The sequence below is a fragment of the Aspergillus ruber genome (genome assembly GCF_000600275.1).
Source record: "Aspergillus ruber CBS 135680 unplaced genomic scaffold scaffold00005, whole genome shotgun sequence".
Taxonomy (NCBI): domain Eukaryota; kingdom Fungi; phylum Ascomycota; class Eurotiomycetes; order Eurotiales; family Aspergillaceae; genus Aspergillus; species Aspergillus ruber.
Window position 1 is genome coordinate 742,739 of NW_024467301.1, and position 22,124 is coordinate 764,862.

General features: G+C 50.9%; 5 protein-coding genes across 5 annotated transcripts; 2 read left to right on the forward strand and 3 right to left on the reverse strand.

Moving 5' to 3' along the window:
- Positions 1–516: 516 nt before the first annotated feature.
- On the reverse strand, positions 517–1,560 carry EURHEDRAFT_400686 (uncharacterized protein; the record flags this gene model as incomplete). Its single annotated transcript, XM_040780027.1, has 2 exons — positions 517–1,015; positions 1,070–1,560. The coding sequence occupies 2 exons, from the start codon at positions 1,558–1,560 to the stop codon at positions 517–519; spliced, it is 990 nt and encodes a 329-aa protein (XP_040641375.1).
- Positions 1,561–1,701: 141 nt separating this feature from the next.
- Positions 1,702–2,765, reverse strand: EURHEDRAFT_409924 (CTD kinase subunit gamma). The gene is made up of 2 exons (XM_040781234.1): positions 2,564–2,765; positions 1,702–2,507 (listed from the first exon to the last, which is right to left on the reverse strand). The coding sequence occupies exons 1-2, from the start codon at positions 2,720–2,722 to the stop codon at positions 1,956–1,958; spliced, it is 711 nt and encodes a 236-aa protein (XP_040641376.1). The 5' UTR covers positions 2,723–2,765; the 3' UTR covers positions 1,702–1,955.
- Positions 2,766–2,861: 96 nt separating this feature from the next.
- EURHEDRAFT_409925 (pyrroline-5-carboxylate reductase family protein) lies at positions 2,862–4,133 on the forward strand. Its single transcript, XM_040781235.1, has 2 exons — positions 2,862–3,023; positions 3,076–4,133. The coding sequence occupies exons 1-2, from the start codon at positions 2,981–2,983 to the stop codon at positions 3,969–3,971; spliced, it is 939 nt and encodes a 312-aa protein (XP_040641377.1). The 5' UTR covers positions 2,862–2,980; the 3' UTR covers positions 3,972–4,133.
- A 95-nt stretch (positions 4,134–4,228) lies between these two features.
- On the reverse strand, positions 4,229–7,089 carry EURHEDRAFT_513539 (chloride channel protein; the record flags this gene model as incomplete). The annotated part of the gene is made up of 6 exons (XM_040786179.1): positions 4,229–5,689; positions 5,740–5,946; positions 6,000–6,152; positions 6,208–6,311; positions 6,372–6,892; positions 6,953–7,089. 6 exons carry the CDS (start codon positions 7,087–7,089, stop codon positions 4,229–4,231), a joined length of 2,583 nt encoding a protein of 860 aa, XP_040641378.1.
- A 279-nt stretch (positions 7,090–7,368) lies between these two features.
- EURHEDRAFT_450546 (AAA family ATPase midasin) lies at positions 7,369–22,113 on the forward strand (the record flags this gene model as incomplete). Its single annotated transcript, XM_040783884.1, has 2 exons — positions 7,369–15,282; positions 15,343–22,113. The coding sequence occupies 2 exons, from the start codon at positions 7,369–7,371 to the stop codon at positions 22,111–22,113; spliced, it is 14,685 nt and encodes a 4,894-aa protein (XP_040641379.1).
- Positions 22,114–22,124: the final 11 nt, after the last annotated feature.

Genomic DNA, 22,124 nt, shown 5'->3' on the forward strand with positions numbered 1-22,124 from the left:
TTGGAGCTTTGCACGTGCTTCCGCCCAGCGTCCGGGCCAATCCGGATTACACAACAATGTCTATACAACCAAAATAATACAACGATGATGGCACTCAATTATTTTTTACTAGCATATACAATGGAATTGAACGTATTTGTTGATCCTGAAAGATAAGAATAACACCCGATCTTCCAACGCCTTAACACCAATCAAAGACATGCTCTGTACATCAAACCTCCCACATTTTTATGCAGTACGAGTACGAAAAAGAGAATTGAATCCTTAAATAGGGAGCTAAACATTAAGTCCGTAGCCCACCAATCCAAGCCCGGCAGTCATGAGACCCGAAAGCCTGAAAAGTTGTTCGCAATGGACCTAAGCCGTTGATCCATTGCGACATGCTTAATAAATATGTGGACGACTGCCCGGGTATTAAGAGCATGGTCAAATTGTAATCGCCCGATGGGAAGACGGACTGGCGAGTTCGTCCAATCACCACAGCTATCACATAGACGGAACAAACTCCAGATAACTCTATCTGCGCACGAAGCCAGACGAACCACCTGCAGTTCTTCTTAGACCGTTAACACTTGCGGTGCTGCGGCTCTTACTAAGCCAGGAATCCTTCACGTTGCGACCAGACTTCGAAGCCTTCGGTGCCAGTGCGGTTTTCGCCTTCTTCCGAGAAGGACCCTCGTCGAGTACCCGAATCGAAGTGTCACCCAGTTTTACATCCTTGGGACGCTTATCCTTCTTATCGAGGAACTTAAGCTTGCTGGGTTTTTTCTGTGCCGGTTCGAAGTCATCAATCGGAGGTGTTGGTGGTCTTGTGGCAGGTGCGGCATTGAGGATTTCATCAGGAAGCAGAGCGGGAAGAGCGGGTCGTCGTGTGTCTTGAGTTGTTGAGCCTTGAAGAGTTCCAGAGCTCTCTGATTGTGCATCCTCTGTCTCTTTCTTTTTCGCAGCCAACTTCGCCTGGGTTTTGCGTTGCTCATCCAGTTGTTTCCGCCTTTGTTTTTTCAATTGTTCTTCTCTGTAATAGAGTTAGAATAGGATAAAAAGGAAATGAGGGAAAAAATCGACTGACCTCTGTTTGATTCTTTCTTGTTTCTGGGCCTCCGACTTAATCTTTGACAATTGCGCAGAGTTATCGATAGCCTCTGGAGCATCATCGTCGCTGCTCTCATCGTCTTCTTGGTTGTCCGCCGGCGCTTGTTCGGTTGGTATCTCTTCCGGCAATTCAGGCTCTTCGCTACCGAATTTGATGTGACCTTTCTTCTCGGGAGCTGTATATTCCTGCTTCGAATCCGACCCCTCTACCTCCGACTCGCCTTGCGCATCTTCCGAAACTTCAGTCTCGCTTCTCCGGCGCTTGTTACTCTGACCATCCTTTTTCCCAGTATTCATCTTCCCATTCGCAGGCGGCGTGCCATTGGTTCCAGCTTCTGAAGCCTTGTTCCCCCGTCTTGTTGTGACCATCTTCGGTTCGTTATCGGTGGTTGTGGTATGTTTGGTCGGGTCGTCGGGATCGTGTCGCGTCAAAAGACCCTTTGCAGCGGTGACAAGGTGAGAAAACATAGAGGATCGAAGAGGTCCACTATGAATTCTGACCAGACTGGTTAACTGGATAAATATTATTGCGTATGAATTTATTGGGTAGAGGTGCTCTTCTGAATGTAGCAAAAAAAAAAAAGCCGACCGGTGCGATGTTGATCCGAAGGCGGTGAGAGTTATCGCGGCATAATTTCGGAGATTGAGAACTTTCAAGATTGAATGTATGGTGTAGAGAGGAGAGATAGGAATGACAAAATGGTTGCATGGTATCTCATATATGCATAACCCAGTATATAACGCCATCCGATTGTAGAAATCGATAAAAACACTCATGTTCTATACGCCCAAGAACTCCATGCATGCCAGTATACCTCACGCAACGCCCTGTAGAAATCGCATTGGGTGGTCGAGGTTGCGACTTATCTGGCAACCACCATTTGCTTTCGCTCCATATGCTCCTCGTTCGCATTCACAAAATCATCCTCCCCAACATCACTCAGTTCATCCCAGAACCTCCCATGCTCTTCTCCATCGTCTCCACTAACAGTCCACATGCTCTCCCTCAGACGTTTATTCCGCTCACGGTCCTCCTCAATTCTCTGCTCAATTTGCCTCTTATCCACACGCATCCCATTGGGCCTAGAATTTCGCGGCGTCCCCGTCTTCGGCTTCCCACTGCCTTCATCCCCTTCCTCATGCTCAAGATCAAGGGTATCGCGCTCTTTCAGAGCGGCGTCGATTTCAGCCACCGAATCGGCGGAGAGGATTTGCTTGGTTTGGAGACCGCTGAGAACTCGACGGACATGCTTCACGTTTGCTGCTCCTGAGCCGTCTGGTGGGACGACGGAATCGACTACTCGTAGGATATCGCGCTGCATCATTCGAACATAGGGTAGGTGGTTTTCTTTGGTGGCCATTTCGCAGAAGTGTTCAACGAAGTACATAATATTGGCTCTGTTATTCATGTTATTCTGGATTGTGTTAATGCTATATTCTAATTCTATCTGTAAAATAGTAGTGTACGAACTCTTTCAAGCTGTTCTAGAATGCACGAGTGAAGGTCCTCGTCTAAGTCGCGGTATTTGAGGGCGTAATGGGCGGCTTTTTGCGACGACGTGATGGAAGCACTTAGATGCTGCAACTGCGCTGTAAAGCGCATGCGCACCTCGAACGGATCTGCCATCATCTTGCCGGTGTGTGATTTCACAAAATACAATATGGAAGTATGTAGTTGTCTTATGCTGTTCCTGACAAGGTGCGCCGATAAAACGGCCGAGGAGGGCGGTGACGTTTTCGATGGGCAGAATATGTTGGGTTGTTGGAGACGATGCAGCAGGTTTCCTCCAGGATTGTGTCACGCATTGATCAATTCTCATTATTCCTATAAAAAGGACCTCGAGTGACAGGTTTCCATTTAATATAAACACTAGTTTCGGAATTGAACATGGCTGCATCGAACGACGTGACCCTCGCATTCCTGGGCTGCGGTATGAACACTGACATTGCCCATCGAGATAAACAACTAACTGGTACTACAAGGCAACCTGGGGATTGCAATTCTCTCTGGAGTTCTTGCCTCCATAACTGAAGCCAGAGACAACGCATCATATGCTGCCTCCGGAGAAGTTCCGCAATTGATTCCTACAAAGTTCATCGCCTGTGTCCGCAAATCCGCCCAGCGTATCCAGGATGCCGTTAGCAAATACCCCTCGATCCCAGTCCAGATCTTCCAAAACGACAATATTAGTGGAGTGACGGAGGCAGATGCCATTATTCTCGGCTGCAAGCCCTGGATGCTGAAAGAAATCCTGGACGTCCCAGGCATGCGCAAAGCCCTGAAAGGCAAGTTACTTATCAGTATCTTGGCTGGCTGCCCCGTCGACCAGATTGAGGCTGTCTTGTACCCGGACGACTCTATTCCGACCGAAGATAGATGTCGCGTCGTCCGCGCTATGCCCAACACAGCCGCTATGATCCGCGAATCAATGACAACCATCGAGACCTCGTCTCCTCCGCTTCCGGATAAGTGGGACAAGCTGTTAACCTGGATCTTTACGCGCGTTGGCCAGGTGTCCCGTCTTCCTCCTGATAACATGGATGCTTGCACTTCGCTGGCAGGTTCTGGACCTGGGTTCGTGGCGTTGGTGCTTGAAGGTCTTGCTGATGGCGGTGTCGCGATGGGTCTGCCTCGTGCGGAAGCACAGCTTATGGCTGCTCAGGTCATGCGGGGGACGTCTGCTATGGTGCTTGATGGTGAGCACCCATCTTTGCTTAGGGAGCAGATTTGTACTCCTGGTGGGTGCACCGTGGGAGGGTTGATGGTGCTTGAGGAGAATGCTGTTAGAGGAAGCATTGCTCGCTCGATACGAGAGGCAACTGTCATTGCTAGTCAGCTTGGACAGGGCGTTAAAAATGTTAATGGCACACGGCACTAGATGTGGTCGAGTGTTCTAAAAAGCATTTATGGTGTAAAATATATAGACGGTAAGTAGTCATGGTATAGAAACTAGCAATGGCATGTAGCGATGGAATATATATCTGGCAGGCAAGACTTTCATTAGTCTTATAATCGTTATCCAAAGCAATTATATTTGATACCAAGTAATATAATACCTTGATATGTGTTCAGCATCTATTAATATACATCAAAAGAAAAAGCAAACATGAGCAAAAGCCGTTTCGGAGATCAGCCCTATAATGACGGCCGCCTCTCCAAAGAACTAGCAAGGCTATTTCCATCATCGCTCCCAAGTAAACCCACCTCTTCAGCAGAGGTCGGCTGGATTCCTGCGTAACCCTTGTCCTTGTGGGATTCCGCTCCATTGAGGATAGCCCAAACATCTTTCTTCGTAAGCAAGCCCTGCAGGACACCTTTGTTGGAGAACAGGACATAGCGTAGACCAAGTCTCTGAAACATCTGAAGGACAACCAAGAAGGTCGTATGGCTATTTAGCGTGATAGGTGTTTGGTCCATCCATGGTCGTAGGTCGAGAGTTTCTGCTGGGTCTGCGAAGGGTTGGTGTGCGAAGAAGACTTGTGTTTCACCGGACAAGCTGCTATTAGTATTTTTTGAGTGTTTCAAAGCGAATGAGAGCTCATTTCGTGAGATATAACCCAACAGAACAGGATTTGATGTATCTGTGACAACTGGGAACCCGCGATATTGTGTAGTCGCGAGGACATTACGGAGGATATCAATTGTGTGACCGATGGCCACAATGACAGTAATATCGTCGACGATAGTCATGACCTTATGAGCGGGGACATCTGGAGGCGTCGTGTCATCACGATGGTCGAGGAAGGGGTATTCATTCAGATGAATCCACGACTCGTAGATCCCACGCTTCCCGAAGATATCGCCGCACCACTTGGAGAGCATGACTGCAATCATGATTGGGATCACATAGGTCAAGGCACCTGTAAGTTCGAACATGATGACAACTATGGATATGGTCATTCTCGTGGCACCGCCTAAGGCAGCTGCAGCGCCAATTATTGCATATATCCCTGGTGTCACACATGGGACGTCTGGTTCACAGTTGCCGAATAGGAAGAAATCTGGATATGACTCCTGCCACATCTTGAAAGCTGTCCCCAAAGCACGCCCATAGAGGGATCCAATCGCAAAAGAAGGTAGAATGATACCCGCCGGCACATCTAATCCGAAAGTCATCGTCGCAAGGAAAAACCCGAGTACCGCTGCCATTAGCAAGAAGGCTATTGTGGCCATTGACACTGCACCAGGTGCGCAGAGACCAAAGGGATCTTCCGTGTCCGTACCGCATTCCGCAAATAATGATTGAACGAGCTCGGAGTTTTGAGCCCGCATGAAGAGATTGGGGAAGTTGATAAGAGCAGTCAGAAGGGTGACTATAATCACTTCTAAAACAGGACGAGCAGTGCTCCGAGATCTTCGCCATTTCGCGATCTTCAAGTTGAGCCGGATAAGAAAGGCTCCATATAGACCACCGATGATGCCCAGAATAACGAACGGGATGATCTCGAAACGATGCCAACCTCGCGTGTAAGTGACCTGGTAAAGAACGATATTTCCAGTCCGGAACGGGTTGAGTGCTTGCAAAGTCACTGCGGCTACCATTGCACAGACAAAACTCTGCCACATGGTCTTGTCTGGGAAATAATAGGACAATTGCTGGTTATGGTCAGTCTGGGAATTTCATATTGTTCATTTGAAAGACAAACCTCCAGACTGAAGAGCACACCACCAATAGGGGCACCAAAAGCAACAGATATACCTGCAGCCGCTGCGGCTGAAAGGACTTCCCGTTTTCTTGCTTCATTGTTGCTCAGGTTTTCAAATGGTCGCATAATAATGTTGGCACAGCAGCATGCAACATGGACAAGCGGGCCTTCCTTGCCCAACCAGAGACCGGATGCGACAGAAAGACACTTCAGAGTCATTAATATTTAACTACCCAAGCAGAATTCGCAGCAATACTTACCAGTCCTAGAGACTTGATCGCCAGCGTCCAAGGGCCCATAAACTGTTTCATCACGAAACCACCGAGCACTGTTTTGATTTCCGGAATTCCACTATGTCTTGCATAGATGGCATAACACCGCACCAGAACAGTGGCGCAAATTGCGAAGATGATCTGCTGCTGTTAGTGAACATGATATCCAAGCGTATATGCGAACGGACTTTGTTACCGAATAGAATATAAAGAAAATGTACTCAACTGTGAAACCGCCGCCTTTAGAGTTGACATTTAGAGCTTTGCTCCAAGGTGTCCAATCTAGACATTTAGATATGTCTGCCGAAGTCATTCGTCAGTAGCATAGCACAAGGGGTCAGCATTAGACCAGTCACACACCATCGTGACCCCAACAACAGAACGCCCGGTTGAGATAAAACTTCCCGCCCCCTGGTCCATTCTTGCAATATCCTGTTTTGATGTCGGCTAACCAATCGCTTGCGACGTCAATGAATGCTGCAATGATTCCCACTGCAACACCCGTGGCTATCAATACGAGCCAAACATTTCCAGCATCAAGCAACCTGCGCGCATACCCCACAATCCCTTGTCCACCAGAGTATAGCAGCCTTTTCCTTTGGCGTTCTTTCGTATACTCGAAGATCCAGTCGATCGCGGTAAGGTCATCATAGCCAACACGTCGCCCTGGACCTTCCACATACCAGTCCATCGGAGCCCCTTCTTTGTGTGTATTCAAGTTCCCACCGGTAATAGTGTGCGTTTTTGATATTTCCTCTGGTGACTGCCTATTGCGGCCAAATGCGCTGCCTCCAGGGGCCGATTCGGATGCGTCGTTGGAGAATAGATTCGACAAGCTGAATTTCGAACGCCGTTTTTTCTGTTTACGCTTAAATGAGATCCTAGAGATCACCAGGTTTTGTCAGTAATAAGTGTTATATATGAAGATGACCTCAGCATACGGTTCATGTGCCCGCTCACTCAATGGCCCATATCCTCCATCTTGCGGCAGCCCCGACAGGTTGTCATAGTCCGAGCCGAACGTCTCCGTGGATTGGCGACGGCTGTGAACATCCGACCCTGACTGCGAAAACGACATGACTTGTCATGAGAGTGTAGTTGTCAATAGCGACATATCTCAATAAACCAGAGTAGTTTCGCGATGCTGAAAAAAAGCGATGCTAATACACTCTACTGTATGATCGTCTCCGGAGATGAGGCGCAAGCTCCGCGCTTACATAAGGGCGGTGAGAGTGACACTGTGGGGCTGCGCCACATATAGCGGCAGAAAGAAAAAAAAGTTGCGGCGGCCAAGAAAGGAAATTCTCGACCAACACCAATTCAGCACGGAAGAGTTGCTCACTGGCAGGTATTCAATATGGACGGTAGACCTGCCTATGAGGGGACTCTCGATGAGTCCCGACTCTTTCAACAGCTCCCTAATGAAATCGTGGAGCTCATTCGCGCGGCTTCGGGGACTCAATACCTGAACGCGCTTGCGGTTGGCGCATTGAAGTCGCAATGTACAGAAGGATTTTTTGCCCTATACGAACCAATCTTTGTCGACATAGCAGCACGGTGGCTGCAATCCGATATCCCTGTTAACCAAGTCGACGTCCTTTCTGCATTCGCGCGTATCCTACCTTTTGTGCCATACCTCCGATCATTTGCCAGCCAATACACATTGTCTCGAGTTGGCCCTCTATCGAAAGAACTAACGTCTTTGCAGCTGGACGATATCGCCATTCGTACATTACTCCTTGCCATTTTCCGACTTCTTTCATTCGACCTCGAAGTATTCTCAAAGACCGTGTCGCCGTCGCAAATCCAGTCTCTCTTCCGTCATTCAGACCGTTCGTTAAGATATCTCGCCGTACGATGCTTTGCTCTATACATGCATGCTGCGGATGCGGCAACGGAGAAGATGGTTCAAAAACATGTTGGGGATAAGCCAATTGAAGGAGAGTGGGAGGGCATTGCGATTGACTACCGCTGTTTGGGACTGTGGGAGGAACGGCGATGGGAAATGCTGGAAAAGCAGGTCCAACATGCCAGGTTGACCCGGCCGGATGCAGAATGTTTGTCGCAAGCAGAGACGCTACGGGAGTTTTTCACTGCACGGACTGGGGAAGTCTCGGGCGTTTTGATCCCGAAGCTCAACGAGGCACCAGTCCCTCCATCGGCTATTGTGCGGACACGGACAGCCGTGGGGAACTTACGCAAGATTGCAAAGGCATTGCTCGACTCTCAACCGCTCTTATTAGTTGGTTTACCGAACTCCGGGAAGACGTCTTTGATTAACGACATTGCCGCAACCATGGGCCAGTCAGAATCCATGGTAACACTCCATTTGAACGAGCAGACTGACGCTAAGAGTCTCTTGGGAATGTACTCGACGTCGCCCGCAACGGGCTCATTTGCTTGGCAACCGGGTGTGCTAACAAAGGCCGCCAGAGAGGGCCGATGGATCTTGATTGAGGATCTTAACCGCGCTCCATCTGAAGTTATCGGTCTCATTCTCCCAATCATTGAGAAGGGAGAGCTCACCATTGCTAGCAGGAAAGAACGGATAAAGTGTGTTGATGGGTTTAAGATTATTGCGACGATGAAGTCTTCCTACAACATTGCTGGTGAAGAAATCGCTCCGGCTACCACCATTCTTGGGAGCAGGCTGTGGCAACGGGTACAAATCGATTCCCTTTCCGTTGACGAGATCCGCGATGTGATCATGCAAAAGTTCCCTCTCCTCGAGTCTCGTGTACCTGTCATCATGGACGTCTATCAACGACTTTGCTCGGCATTCCATGGGAACCTTGCCGTCCGGAGTTCGCAGGGACGCACACCAGGCTTTCGCGATCTCATCAAACTATGCAGCCGATTGCATAGACGGTTAGAGCGTTTGGGTGCCAAGACAGGCTACGAACCCACCCCCGAAGGCACCGATGACGAAATATTTTTAGACATCGTTGATATCTTCCTTAGATATATTCCCGAGAAGTCCATGGAAAGTGCCCTGGCCGCAGTGGTGGCTGAAGCGCTTCAAATATCTCCCCAGCGAGCAAGTTTTGCCCTCCAAGAACGGACCCCTGCATATTCGGATCAAGGTAGCAATTTGATACTTGGCAGAGAAAACTGCCGGAAGATGAAGGTTCCGAGTACATCGGCATCCAAGCTCGCGGCCGCGTCGTCACGATTCGCTTCTACTCGGTCCGCTTTGAAGCTCATGGAACAGGTTGCTGCTTCAGTGCAGATGGCTGAACCTACTCTCCTAGTCGGTGAGACGGGTATCGGAAAGACAACAGTTGTTCAGCAACTCGCGACATTGATGCGACAGAAGCTCACTGTTGTAAACTTGTCGCAGCAGAGTGAAAGCTCTGATTTGCTGGGTGGTTTCAAACCGGTCAATATTCGTACAATGGCGGTTCCGATGTTGGACGAGTTCACCACACTGTTTGAGTTGACATTTTCGACAAAGAAGAACCAAAAGTTCTTGTCATCGGTCTCTAAAAGTGTTGCGAATGGAAACTGGGCACGTTTGGTGAACCTCTGGCATGAGGCCGTTCGCTTGGCTGAGGGTGTGTTTAACGTTAACCATGCTCCAGACGGGGACGAGCAGCCAAGCAAGAAGCGCAAGCTGGATTCACCAAAGTACCAGCTCCTTCGACAGAGATGGGAACGGTTCACAACTCAGCTCGGTGACTTCGAAGCCCAGGTGTCCCAAGGAGATGCCAAGTTTGCCTTTGCTTTCGTCCAAGGAAAGATTGTCCGGGCACTGCGGAACGGCGAATGGGTTCTCCTCGATGAAGTTAACTTGGCTTCGCCAGATACGCTTGAGAATATTGCCAGTCTTCTCCATCACGGCAGCGAAGGATCGCCTTCTGTTTTGCTTTCCGAAGCTGGTGATGTTGAGAGGGTGTTCGGGCATCCTGACTTCCGTATTTTCGGTGCCATGAACCCTGCGACAGATGCAGGGAAGCGTGATCTTCCTCCCGGCCTCCGCTCTCGTTTTACCGAATTCTACGTACACTCGCCCGACAACGACCTTGATGATCTGTTCGCCCTTATCCAGAAATATCTCGGAGACTTGACAATTGGTGATACTCGAGCTGTGCCGGATCTCGCGCAGCTGTATATGGAGACGAAGAAATTGAGCATCGGAAACAAACTCACCGATGGAGCTGGTCAACGTCCACACTTCAGTATCCGTACCCTTGTTCGTGCCCTTATCTATGCCGTCGACCATTCACACGTCTACGGGTTGCGCCGCGCAATTTTCGAGGGATTCTGCATGAGTTTCCTGACCGTTCTGAGCCAAGAATCTGAGCGACTCTTGACGCCTCTCCTTGAGAAATACATTTTTAGCAATACTAGAAATGCAAGAGCCCTTCTCGGACAGACGCCCCGCCCCCCGAACAATGGAAACAACTATGTGCAATTCAAACATTATTGGATGCGACAAGGACATCTGCAACCGGAGCAGCAACCCCATTACATTATCACCCCCTTCATTGAGAAGAACTTGAAGAACTTGGTCCGAGCCAGTTCGACTCGCCGATTCCCCGTTTTGCTGCAGGGTCCGACGTCCGCCGGTAAAACAAGCATGATCGAGTATCTTGCCAAGGTTTCAGGGAACAAGTTCGTCCGTATTAATAACCACGAGCACACGGACCTGCAAGAGTATCTTGGATCGTATGTGTCTGGCGATGATGGGACCCTTCACTACCAAGAAGGTATCCTGGTAGAAGCGCTCAGACATGGTTACTGGATCGTCCTCGATGAGCTCAACCTTGCACCGTCAGATGTTTTAGAGGCAATGAACCGGCTTCTCGATGACAATCGTGAACTCTTTATACCCGAGACCCAGGAGGTTGTCCACCCCCACCCTAATTTCATGCTGTTCGCTACTCAGAATCCCGCTGGTCTTTACGGGGGTCGAAAGGTGTTGTCTCGTGCTTTCCGGAACCGCTTCCTCGAGTTGCACTTTGATGATATCCCGGAGAATGAATTGGAATTCATTCTCAAGGAACGGTCCCAAATTGCCCCTTCGTTTTGCGCCAGGATAGTGGCTGTTTATCGGAAGCTTTCCTTACTGCGCCAGACAAACCGCCTTTTCGAACAGAAGAACAGTTTTGCGACCCTGCGTGATCTTTTCCGGTGGGCTCTTCGACCAGCAGACGACCGCGACCAGCTTGCTGTCAACGGTTTTATGTTGCTCGCAGAACGTGTCCGGAACCCGCAGGAGAGAGCAGCCGTTAAGAGTGTGATCGAGGAGGTCATGAGAGTGAAGATTGACGAGGATATCATCTATAGCTTGCGGTATCTGGAGGAATGCGCTCAAGGTGTGACGCAGCTCGCGCCGGGCATTGTGTGGACCAAGGCTATGAGGCGACTTTTCGTACTAGTTTCCAAGGCAATTCAGAACAACGAGCCCGTTCTTCTCGTTGGTGAAACTGGATGCGGAAAGACTCAGCTTTGCCAGGCCGTTGCAGAAATTTTTGGAAAAGAGCTGTTCGTTGTCAATGCACATGTCAACCTAGAGACGGGAGATCTCATCGGAGCTCAGAGACCTGTGCGGAACAGGTCAACGATTGAGAAGCAGTTATCCAGTGACCTTCGAACAGTGCTAGGGGAGAGAGCTCCAGAATTGGCCTCGCTTGACGAGTTGAAGCACGGTTTTGCGGCATTGAATGCGGATCAGTTGACAACCTGCGACCAGAGATTGGTCCGGCGAGTCCAGCACAATATTGCTCGGTCCAATGCCCTGTTCGAATGGACAGACGGAATTCTCATCTCCGCGATGAAATCTGGACAGTTCTTCCTTCTGGATGAAATTTCCCTCGCGGATGACTCGGTGCTGGAACGGCTTAACAGTGTCCTGGAGCCTCAACGCTCGATCCTCCTTGCCGAAAAGGGACCTATCGATTCTATGGTTGTAGCTGATGGTGGGTTCCAGTTCCTCTCGACAATGAACCCTGGTGGTGACTACGGTAAGCGTGAGCTTTCCGCCGCTCTTCGTAACCGTATGACCGAAATCTGGGCGCCTCAATTGTCCGAAGACGAGGATATCTTGCCAATTCTCCAGCAGAAACTTAGTCTGGGACGCGAAGATGTTTCCAAGGCGATGCTGCAGTTTGCAAAATGGTTCAAGTCGGTATTCCAGAGCTCCTCGACAAATTCTCTTTCGATCCGTGATCTCCTTGCCTGGGTCGACTTCGTGAACAAATGCCAGACTTCGGATCCGTTGTTCGCAATTGTGCAAGGTGCTGCGATGGTCTTCATCGATACTCTGGGCGCAAATCCTGCCGCGATGCTCGCAATGTCGCTACACGATCTGGAGGGCAACCGTCAGCGGTGTCTCAACAAGCTACAGGATCTGTTCGCCGTTGACGCATCTGGCATCTATTGGCAGAAGTCAACCATCACTGGGAAGGATGGCTATCTACAAATTGGTCCTTTCGATCTCCCTGTGAATGGCGATGCCACGCCGGATCCTGATTTCATCATGGATGCCCCGACTACTATTGCCAACTCGGTTAGGATTGCTCGCGGTCTACAGTCGTCCAAGCCGATTCTCCTCGAAGGTAGCCCTGGTGTCGGTAAAACCACACTCGTCGCTGCTCTGGCCAAGGCCCTCGGAAAGCCTCTTACCAGAATCAACCTTTCGGAACAGACTGACCTTACAGATCTGTTTGGTTCCGATGTTCCTGTTGAGGGAGGCGATGTTGGCCAATTCACCTGGCGCGACGCGCCCTTTTTGCAGGCAATGCAGCGCGGAGACTGGGTTCTTCTCGATGAAATGAACTTGGCCTCGCAGTCAGTGCTCGAAGGTCTCAACTCTTGCTTGGATCACCGCCAATTGGTCTACGTTGCAGAGCTCGACCAGACTTTCAAGAGACACGCCAACTTTGTTCTTTTTGCAGCGCAAAATCCCCATCACCAAGGTGGTGGACGGAAGGGTCTTCCGGCGTCGTTTGTGAACCGGTTTACTGTCGTATATGCGGACAGCTTTACCGACACCGATTTGAAGAGAATCTCCACGAGACTCTTCCCTGGAAGCTCTCAACTCCAGACTGACAGACTGGTTGATTTCGTATCGTTGTTGAACGTTGCTGTCACTCAGGAGCGCTGCCTTGGAGCCGTTGGCGGCCCATGGGAAGTCAACCTTCGCGATATCCAAAGATGGCTTCAGCTGGCAGACCGCGGCGAATTACAGATCCCAACAGACAACTTCCTCGATGTCATAATCGCTCAAAGATTCCGGAGTCCTGAAGATCGAAAGCTGGTAAGTAAGCTATATAAGCGGATCTTCAACGATGCGTCGGCGAACGCCAAAAGCTATTACCACAACCTGACCCCCGAATACATGCAAGTCGGCCTTGGTACCATGCGGAGAGATCCTCTTGTGCAGCGGACGCCTGAACCCCGGATGAAGGTTCTTCCCAGAGATTTGTCCATCCTTGAATCGCTGATGCTTTGCATAGAGCAGTCGTGGCCGAGTATCCTGGTTGGATCCGCTGGTTGCGGTAAAACGACACTGATCAGAAAGATTGCGGCTGTCAACGGCGCTCAACTGGTTGAACTGGCGTTGAGCGCTGATACCGATACAATGGATTTGATCGGTGGGTTTGAGCAGATTGACCACAACCGGGAGGTATCTTCCCTTGTGCAAGAGATTTTGCGGTTCATTCAGCAGAACACGATCTCGGCCTATTCATCGGACGGAGTTTCAGACTCAATACTGCCCTTCCTCGAGTTTTATGAGATGATCCAAAGCTCTGATGTCTCTTTGGAAGCGCTATGCTCCGCCCTTCCAATGTTGCTCCAATCCTACCAGGATCCGACACTCGAACAATTCCTCTCGCGTGCCCGGGATTTGTTCAATCTCTCCAGACATTCAGACAAGATGAAGGTCGGGTTCGAATGGACAGAGGGTGTTTTGACTCAGGCCGTTCAACATGGACACTGGGTCGTTCTCGACAATGCCAACCTGTGTAATCCGTCCGTTCTCGACAGGCTAAACTCTCTCACTGAACCGAACGGAACTCTCATTCTCAACGAACAACGCACAGAGGATGGGTCTGCCCGCACTATTACGCCGCATCCGAACTTCAGACTCTTCTTAACAATGGACCCTCGCCACGGCGAACTGTCCCGTGCCATGCGAAACAGATGTGTTGAGATCTGCTTCTTGCCTCAAGAAACTGACGATTACAGAGCCACGTGTGGACCGGCTTACACTTGTGAGTCTTCCTTGTACCGTCTCCGGACTGCCTGGAACCTCGAGTCCCAGCCGGATGACGAGCAGCTGGCTGGAAAATCGTACGAAGTACGTCTTGATCATCTCTCCGCTCGGGATCTGGCCTGTCTTCAAAGCTCACTGGGTCCTTGGAATTCGGAGCCTTTCACATCGATACTCCGCCGCTATCTGTCGCTGGTACATGACAATGCTGCTTGGAAGCCACTGAAGCAACTTAAGGCTCAGGTGGTTCTGGGAAGTGCTCCTCTTGCTATCCAAGGAGAGTCACAACCTTTACACCCTCTTGTCAATGAACCACTCGCTTTGATTTCGGGGTCGCATGCGCCTCTTCCTTGGCTCACTTTGTTAGCCCGCCTCCAAGAGTGCAAACTTGACCTTTATTACCTGAAGCAAGGTTTGCAACGGGCAGACGAGTCTGGAAAGCTTCTTAAGCCAAGTGAAATGACTCGGTTGGAACGTTCCCTCGCATCGGGACGGATACCCGCGTTGATGAAGGATGCAACACAACCTGTTGGATTCTTCCTTTCCGACTGCGGCCAGGTGTTGTATGACTTTATCCAGCAGCTGGACTACCAAGTTTTCGACGTTCCAGCCGTAGCATCTGCTCTCCGTGCTGTTGTCGATTTCTGCGCCGACGTTTTCAAGGTCAGCGAAGTCAAGCAAGTGGATGAGGGAGAGTTCCAGATCTACCTTCAAATTGGAAGAGAGTTGTGCGCTGCTCTCTTCAACTCATCATCCTTCTTCCAGCCTCTAGCGGTTTCTTTGTCGCAATACCTCGGTCGTTTCCAGGCCGAGTGGGCTTTGACGACGGGTCTCAGCATGCAAAAAATTTGGGACACCTGGAGGCCTGCATCTCCTGCAACCCAGGGCCAATTGGACTTGGTGATGCAACTCGAGGCTGTGGCCCACGAATTCGGGAACCTCGCCACCAAGACTCGCCTTGAATTGTCACAGTTGGGTCGCGTGCGGAATTCGCTCATCGACGCCCAGCGGGCTATCCTCATAAATGGTGCTGATGGAGAGCTGCTTGTCGAGGTGAGTTTAGTTCTCTGATCTGGAAAGATGTCAGGCCTTCGAGAAGCTAACAATAAACAGAGTCTTAAGCAGACGGTCACGGAACTGACAAGCGCCGTACGCCACACCGATTCGTCCCAATATCCTTACTTTGCTGGCGACTTCGAGGCCCTGTGCCAATACCATGATGTTTCTCTGGGTAACAAAGAGGCGGGCACCGCTGTCGGGACCATTATGCCCCTTCTCGCTGGCCGCCCTGCGAGACCGGTTGATGACTCGAACCTTCAAAACCAGATCCCAAGTGTCCTGCATAAGTTGGCTCAATTATCCGGATCTAGTGACTCAAACACCCACGCACCTGCAATGGGCGGCACCGCTTCCCTGTCTCTGCTCGAAAAGATTATTTTCGTTGACACTACCAGCTTGGGTCAAATGGAGTTCCTCCAGGCTGAGAAGCAGGCACTATCCAAGGCTGTTGCATTGACCAGTCACGAGATCGCCATGGACCAGGCGAAGGTTCTCAGGCAGGCACTGGCAAGAATAGCTCTCGAATCTGTTAATCTTCACAAGGAGTTGTTCGAGCCACAGTCCTTGGAATATATGCTTACGGTTTTGCGGACTATTGAGAAACAGGGATGGTACAATGACTGGCAGCCATCAAACTGTCACCTGGAGAAGAGCCTGCAGGATGACCATTACTTCAAGGCATTTGCAGAGAAAGCACTCCCTGGTCTCATATCGACCCTTGTGGCTGGTGTGCAGAACCAAGAGGAGGATGTTCGGAATGCTGGAGTGGCGACTATTGAACTCGCAACCATCCTCCTGCGTCTTTACGTGCCTGACAAACCTTTCGATCCCTCGCTCGGCCTGGTCGTCCAACGCAAGCGACATGCTCAGCGTGTATCCGAACTCACTACCAAGTCCGAGGCTATCTCTTCATTTGAAGCCGGCTTCACCGGACAGAGCTCGAATATGCGCCAGGAGATTTTACAAGACGAACTACGGGATCTAGGAACAGCGCCGCCACCTTCGTCTGTCACTCGGCCACAAAATTCTTCGATCAGCCTCTTGCAAGGCGAATTCTCCAACCTCATCACCTCCGTGCTCGATAGACATCCAGAGACTATGGTCACAAACAGAGATGCTATGAGGGCCCAAGAAGTCAAGCTCCTCCGTGACAATGTTCAGCAGTTGAGCCGTCGTCTAAGTACCCACTACAGATCTTATGATGACATTACAACGCCTGTTGTTCGTTTGCTCCAGGTCTTGGACCTTGGAATGTACTTGGCTTCAAGCCAGTCAGGCGAGGTCCAGATTCTGAAGGCAGTTAGTGAGATTACGCCGTTCCTTGGTGGTGTTATCCACCCAGAATTGACTTTGGATGGCGTAAGACCGTCACCAGCTTCAAACCGTGTCCTCGATATTAGGTTCCACGAGCTGTCTTCCCTGGGGGTAGCGGCAAATGCAGACTCTACGGTTCTTCAAGGACAGAAAGGCAGAGACGCTCTGTGTCGGATATTCGAGCAGTTCCACTACTTGTGGAAGACAAAGCTTCGCGAAGACCAAGAGGAGCAAGCACAAAAGAGCAATCTGTACCAATACCGTGGTTCTTGGGAAGACGAAGAGCAAGTGGACGAAAGCGAACTGCGTGAGATGTTCCCGACTTATGACACCGACGTTGTGGAAGAAGGCAAGGAACCGAACCGTTTCGACCCCAAGATTATCTCTCGCCGGCTCGCTTCGCTCCACGCGAAGCTCTTTGAATCGGACGACACAGAACGGACTCTGTCGACCTTCGTCAAAGAATCTGCCCGTCTGTTGGGAACTCTTTGGTCAGAGAGCAAGACTGCCATATCGCCGATCCACCCGAAGGAACACCTCCCCGGTGTGCTGCTACTGCTTGACGATATGATTAGCGGAGAGGCACCGAAGTATAACTTCTACACGGATTCGAACCTCACTGAGGCTCGCAAACTCATTGCCTTGACGGTTTCCGTGCAGTCGCGCTTCATCCAGCTTCAAACAGCATGGCCTGATCATGCAGTGATTCAGGACGTCATTCTGTACTGCAAGGATATTTTCCAATTCAAGCACTCAGAGCCCGTTGCCAAATTTCTCACGAAGGTCGAGAAGCTTCACGGACTTGTTTATGAATGGCAGCTTGTAGCCAGCCGAGAATATTCTGCCGCTTCGCTCTATGATGAACTAACAAGTACAATCATCAACTGGCGGCGCCTCGAGCTGTCAACATGGGCTAAGCTTCTAGATATTGAGAAGGAGAAGTGCGACCAAGACGTGAGCTCATGGTGGTTCGTCGCGTACGAAGCAATCATCGCGGCTCCGCTGCAAATGGCAGAATCTGGCGAGGCCGACATGGGTAGTCATATCCAAGAGGTTATCGCAACTCTCGAACAGTTCTTCCTTTCGACAACTTTGGGACAATACAGCGAGCGCCTACGTCTCGTTGCCAATTTCCGGTCTTTGCTGCAGCTTTACGTTCAAGACTATCCTTTGCTGGGACAGCTTGTTTCTGGCCTGCAAAACTTCCTCGAGCACTACAAGCCGTTCGAACCTCTCGTCGACAAGCTCTTGATTGAGAAACGCGTTGGTCTTGAGAAAGACATTAAGGAGCAAATACAACTAGCTAGCTGGAAGGACACCAACATCGTTGCCCTAAGGGAGAGTGCCAAGCGATCCCACCACAAACTTTTCAAGCTCGTTCGGAAATACCGCGAAGCCCTTGCGGGACCTGTCCAACCGACCCTAGAACAGGGAATGTCTGACTACAACGAGGAGCCTAGCCTTGCTTCTGTCCGTACTGAATCTCTGCCTACGGCTGTTATTCCGGAAGCATTAGACATTTGTCAGAAGGACAGCGCGCTGTGGCTTAACAGAGCGCCCCGGTTCAAGAATGTGAATACCACCATCAACAACATGACGCAGCTGTACTCCTCCATGCCTTCCGACTTCGACATCGCTGAGGATATCGGCAACTTCGTCAGCTATGTCATTGAGGGCATCAATGACTTCAAGTCTCAGACGCCGAAGATGCTGACTGAAGACAACAAGGAGGATGTTCAGCATCTCAAGATTCAGAAGCGTCGTTTCTTTGCCGATACTCTGCGACAAATTTTGGAGATGGGAATCAAGCGCAATGCAAGCACCAGCTTGCTCGAAAGCCAGGCGTCTTCCGCACAAGTCCTTGCTACGACTGACACCCTCGAAATCAGCCCCGTGTCCTCGCATCTGATCCATAATGCCAACTCCTATTTCCACAGATTCTTGGACCTATTGCCTCGTACTCGCCAAGCATCGCGCCACTACTCCGAGGAGCTGAGCAATGTTGAAGCGTCGAGGGGTATGGGTTCTATCGAACACCTGCTTTTCACACTCAGAAAGCAGAGAGGCGTCATCTCCCCGGCCCTTTCGAACTTAAGCTCCTTCAAGTCTACGATCGCCAAGGTGTCTAATCTGTGGCAATCTGGTCTTAAGTCTCTCTCCGCTTCACAATATCCGACTGAAAGCCAAGATCTGTCGAAGATTGTCGCATGGCTAACTCCTATTCTTGGAATGGCCGCGGAAATTGTGGACGTGCACTCCAGGTTTTCTGGGATCGACGCGGCGGTCATCTCCAAGGACCTGCGAGCATGGAAAGCTACGTCTGATTACCTGCACAAGTCTTTGGTCAACCTTCCTGCGCTGCCATTCAGTGTTTCTTCGCAGCAACATCAAGCCCTTATCGAGGAGTCATGGTCCTCACTCAACCAATTGACCGTCGACCTTGCGAAGTGGACTTCCGAACGCCCTGACTTGTCTTTCGCATTGGACCAAATCACACCCTGGATTAATACGAAGACCGATTCGAACATGCAGCAAAACGGAACGATGGCATTAGCCGTCCAAGACTTCGATGCAAATCTACTCAATGGTGTTGACAAGATACTCGTCGGTTTGCAGAAGTTGAAGGAGGTGCCGGCCGCACTCACCTCTGAAGGTACCTTAGCACGCAGTGACGAGTTCTTCAGTCGTACCATCAAGTCTGTCCGCTTGTCTGAAATCACCTCATCCCTGGAGTCTGTCTTGGACACACTGCACTCCGGTGCCGATATTCCCTATGCTTCCGCATTGATCGCAAGTGTCCTGCCGATTATGAACAAGTACTACCTCATCTGCGAAGATCTCACCGACCGCTTTATCTCCGTCCACCGCGAAACATGTAAGATGTCCTACGTTCTCGCAAAGTCTTTCATGACGATTGCGTCTGAAGGATTCTGTCAACCAGCCGAGGCGTCCACGGGTGAAGAGAGCAAATCTGGCCAGCTGGAAAGCGGTACGGGTCTTGGTGATGGTGAAGGTGCGGAGGATATCAGCAAGGATGTTGCTGATGATGAGGATTTGTCTGAGCTTGCGCAGCAGCAGAATGAGGAAGCTAAGGAGGATCAGGAAGACTCTGGGGATGCGGTGAACATGGACCAGGAGGAGATGCAGGGAGAATCTGGCGAGCGTAAGGAAGAAGAGGATGAGGAAAATGAGAGTGGTGAAGAAGGAGATGATGATATTGACGAGGAAGTTGGCAGTGTCAACGATCTCGATACCGATGCGCTTGATGAGAAGATGTGGGATGGTGAACGTGATGAGCAGCAAAAGGAAACTGAAACGCAAGAGGGCAAGGGTGCCACGGAATCGGAAGAGCAGACCGCAGGGGAGAAGGAGCAGGAACAGAAGGACCAGGAACAGAAGGACCAGGAAAAAGGTGAGAAGAGCAAGGAAGGGGAAGAGGAGGAAGAGGAGGAAGACGAAGAGGAAGAAGATCCGGATGACGAGGGCGAGGCTGTTGGGCGTGAAGATTTGGACGTGACTGATCCGCACGCTAAGGAGGAAGAAGCGCTTGACCTTCCTGAGGAGATGCAGCTCGATGGAGAAGACCAGGGAGATAAAGACGAAGGTGAAGACGATGATGGAATGGATGAGCTTTCCGACATGGGTGCGGCACCCGAGGAAGAACAAACTGAGCAACAGGGAGAAAACGCCGAGGAAGACGCCGCTGATATGGACCAGACAACAGAGGAGCAGGGAGAAGAGGGAGGCGAAAACGAAGAAGAGAAGCCCGAGGAGGCCGAGGCCAACGAAGCTGAAGGCGATGACGAAGCCAATGCTCCTGGTGAGGATGAAGAACAACCGGAAGAAACCGACTTCCTCGCCCAGCGCGACGAGAACGAAGCTGCGGGAGAAGAAGTTGCTCCTAGCGAAGCTGTCAACGGAGGTCTCGGCGCCGATCAAGACCAGAACCAAGACAAGGGTGCATCCGGCGACGCGCAACAAAAAGATGGCGCGGCGGATCCTGCAAACACTGAGCAGCAGACTGGTGCTGCCCAGGACGGCGAAGACAGCAAGCGAAGCCGCGACGCAGGTGGTGCGGACGATAACACGGAATCCGAAAAGCCTGAGATGCAGGCGTTCAAGAAGATGGGCGACATCTTGGAGCAGTGGCACCGTCGCCAGAAGGAGATTATGGAATCTTCAAAACAGGAAGACGAAACTGAACAACAGCTGCCTGAGGATACCGACATGGCAGACGCAGACTTCGAACATCTCGCAGATCAAGATGATGTCGCTGACACGCAAGCCCTTGGCCAAGCTAACGAAGAGCAAGCAAAGGCTCTTGACCAGAATAAGGGTGTTGAGTCCGATGTCAAGCCCAATGACGAGGCTTTGCCCGACGTGTCGAACGACCAACAAGAGGATCCCCCTGAGAACCAGCTGGAGGATGAGATGCAGGTGGACAACGACGCAATACCCACAGAACGAGAAGGGGCAGGTGCGATGATTCCCGGTAACGCTCAGACCCAGGAACGGACAACCGAGTCCCTTGGCCAGCAAGATCTCAACGAGGAGCTAGACGAGATGGACTCCCATTTGGCAGCCATCCACCTGTCCTCCACTCTCCCACCGCTCACCCCTCGTGACGAAGCCCAACGCCTCTGGTCGCAATACGAATCCGCCACCAACGATCTCTCCCTCTCGCTCACCGAACAACTCCGCCTAATCCTCGCCCCAACCCTCGCAACCAAACTCCGTGGCGACTTCCGCACCGGAAAACGTCTCAACATCAAGCGCATCATCCCCTACATCGCTTCGCAATACAAGCGCGACAAGATCTGGATGCGCCGCTCCATCCCCTCCAAGCGCAACTACCAAATCATGCTCGCTGTCGACGACAGCAAGTCCATGCTAGAAAGCGGCAGCGGCCAACTTGCCTTCGAAACCCTCGCCCTCGTCGCAAAGTCTCTCAGTATGCTTGAGGCAGGCGATCTTTGTGTCCTGGGCTTCGGCAACGAGGATCATGTCCGCGTTGCGCATGACTTCGGTAAACCATTCTCTTCGGACGCGGGCACGGAGGTCTTCCAGCACTTCAGCTACCAGCAGACTGGCACGAACGTACGCAAGCTCATCGCCGACTCCATCGCCCTCTTCCGCGAGGCGCGCTTCAAGCGCTCTCCTGGCTCTGGCAGCGCTGACCTATGGCAACTGGAACTGATCATCTCAGATGGTATCTGTGAAGATCACGATACCATCCGCCGTCTTGTGCGCCAGGCACTCGAGGAGCGAATCATGGTTGTCTTCATTATCGTGGATGCTGTCAAGGGAAGCTCGATCCTGGATCTCAGCCAGGCGAGCTTCGAGCCCGATGCTGAAAGTGGGACTGGGGAGATGAAGTTAAAGATGAAGAGGTATTTGGAGGGATTCCCGTTCCCTTACTACTTAGTTGTGCGTGATGTGAGGGAGTTGCCTGCTGTTTTGGCTACAGCGTTGAAGCAGTGGTTTGCTGAGGTTGTTGATGTTTCTTCTTAAAAGCATTGCAT

Excerpts from the sequence above, each read along its gene's own strand:
- EURHEDRAFT_409924 (XM_040781234.1), bottom strand. The coding sequence starts at position 2,722 with ATGATGGCAGATCCGTTCGAGGTGCGCATGCGCTTTACAGCGCAGTTG. Across the intron at positions 2,508-2,563 it reads TTCTAGAACAGCTTGAAAGA|AATAACATGAATAACAGAGC; the intron begins GTTCGTACACTA and ends AACACAATCCAG.
- EURHEDRAFT_409925 (XM_040781235.1), top strand. The coding sequence starts at position 2,981 with ATGGCTGCATCGAACGACGTGACCCTCGCATTCCTGGGCTGCG. Across the intron at positions 3,024-3,075 it reads CCTCGCATTCCTGGGCTGCG|GCAACCTGGGGATTGCAATT; the intron begins GTATGAACACTG and ends TGGTACTACAAG.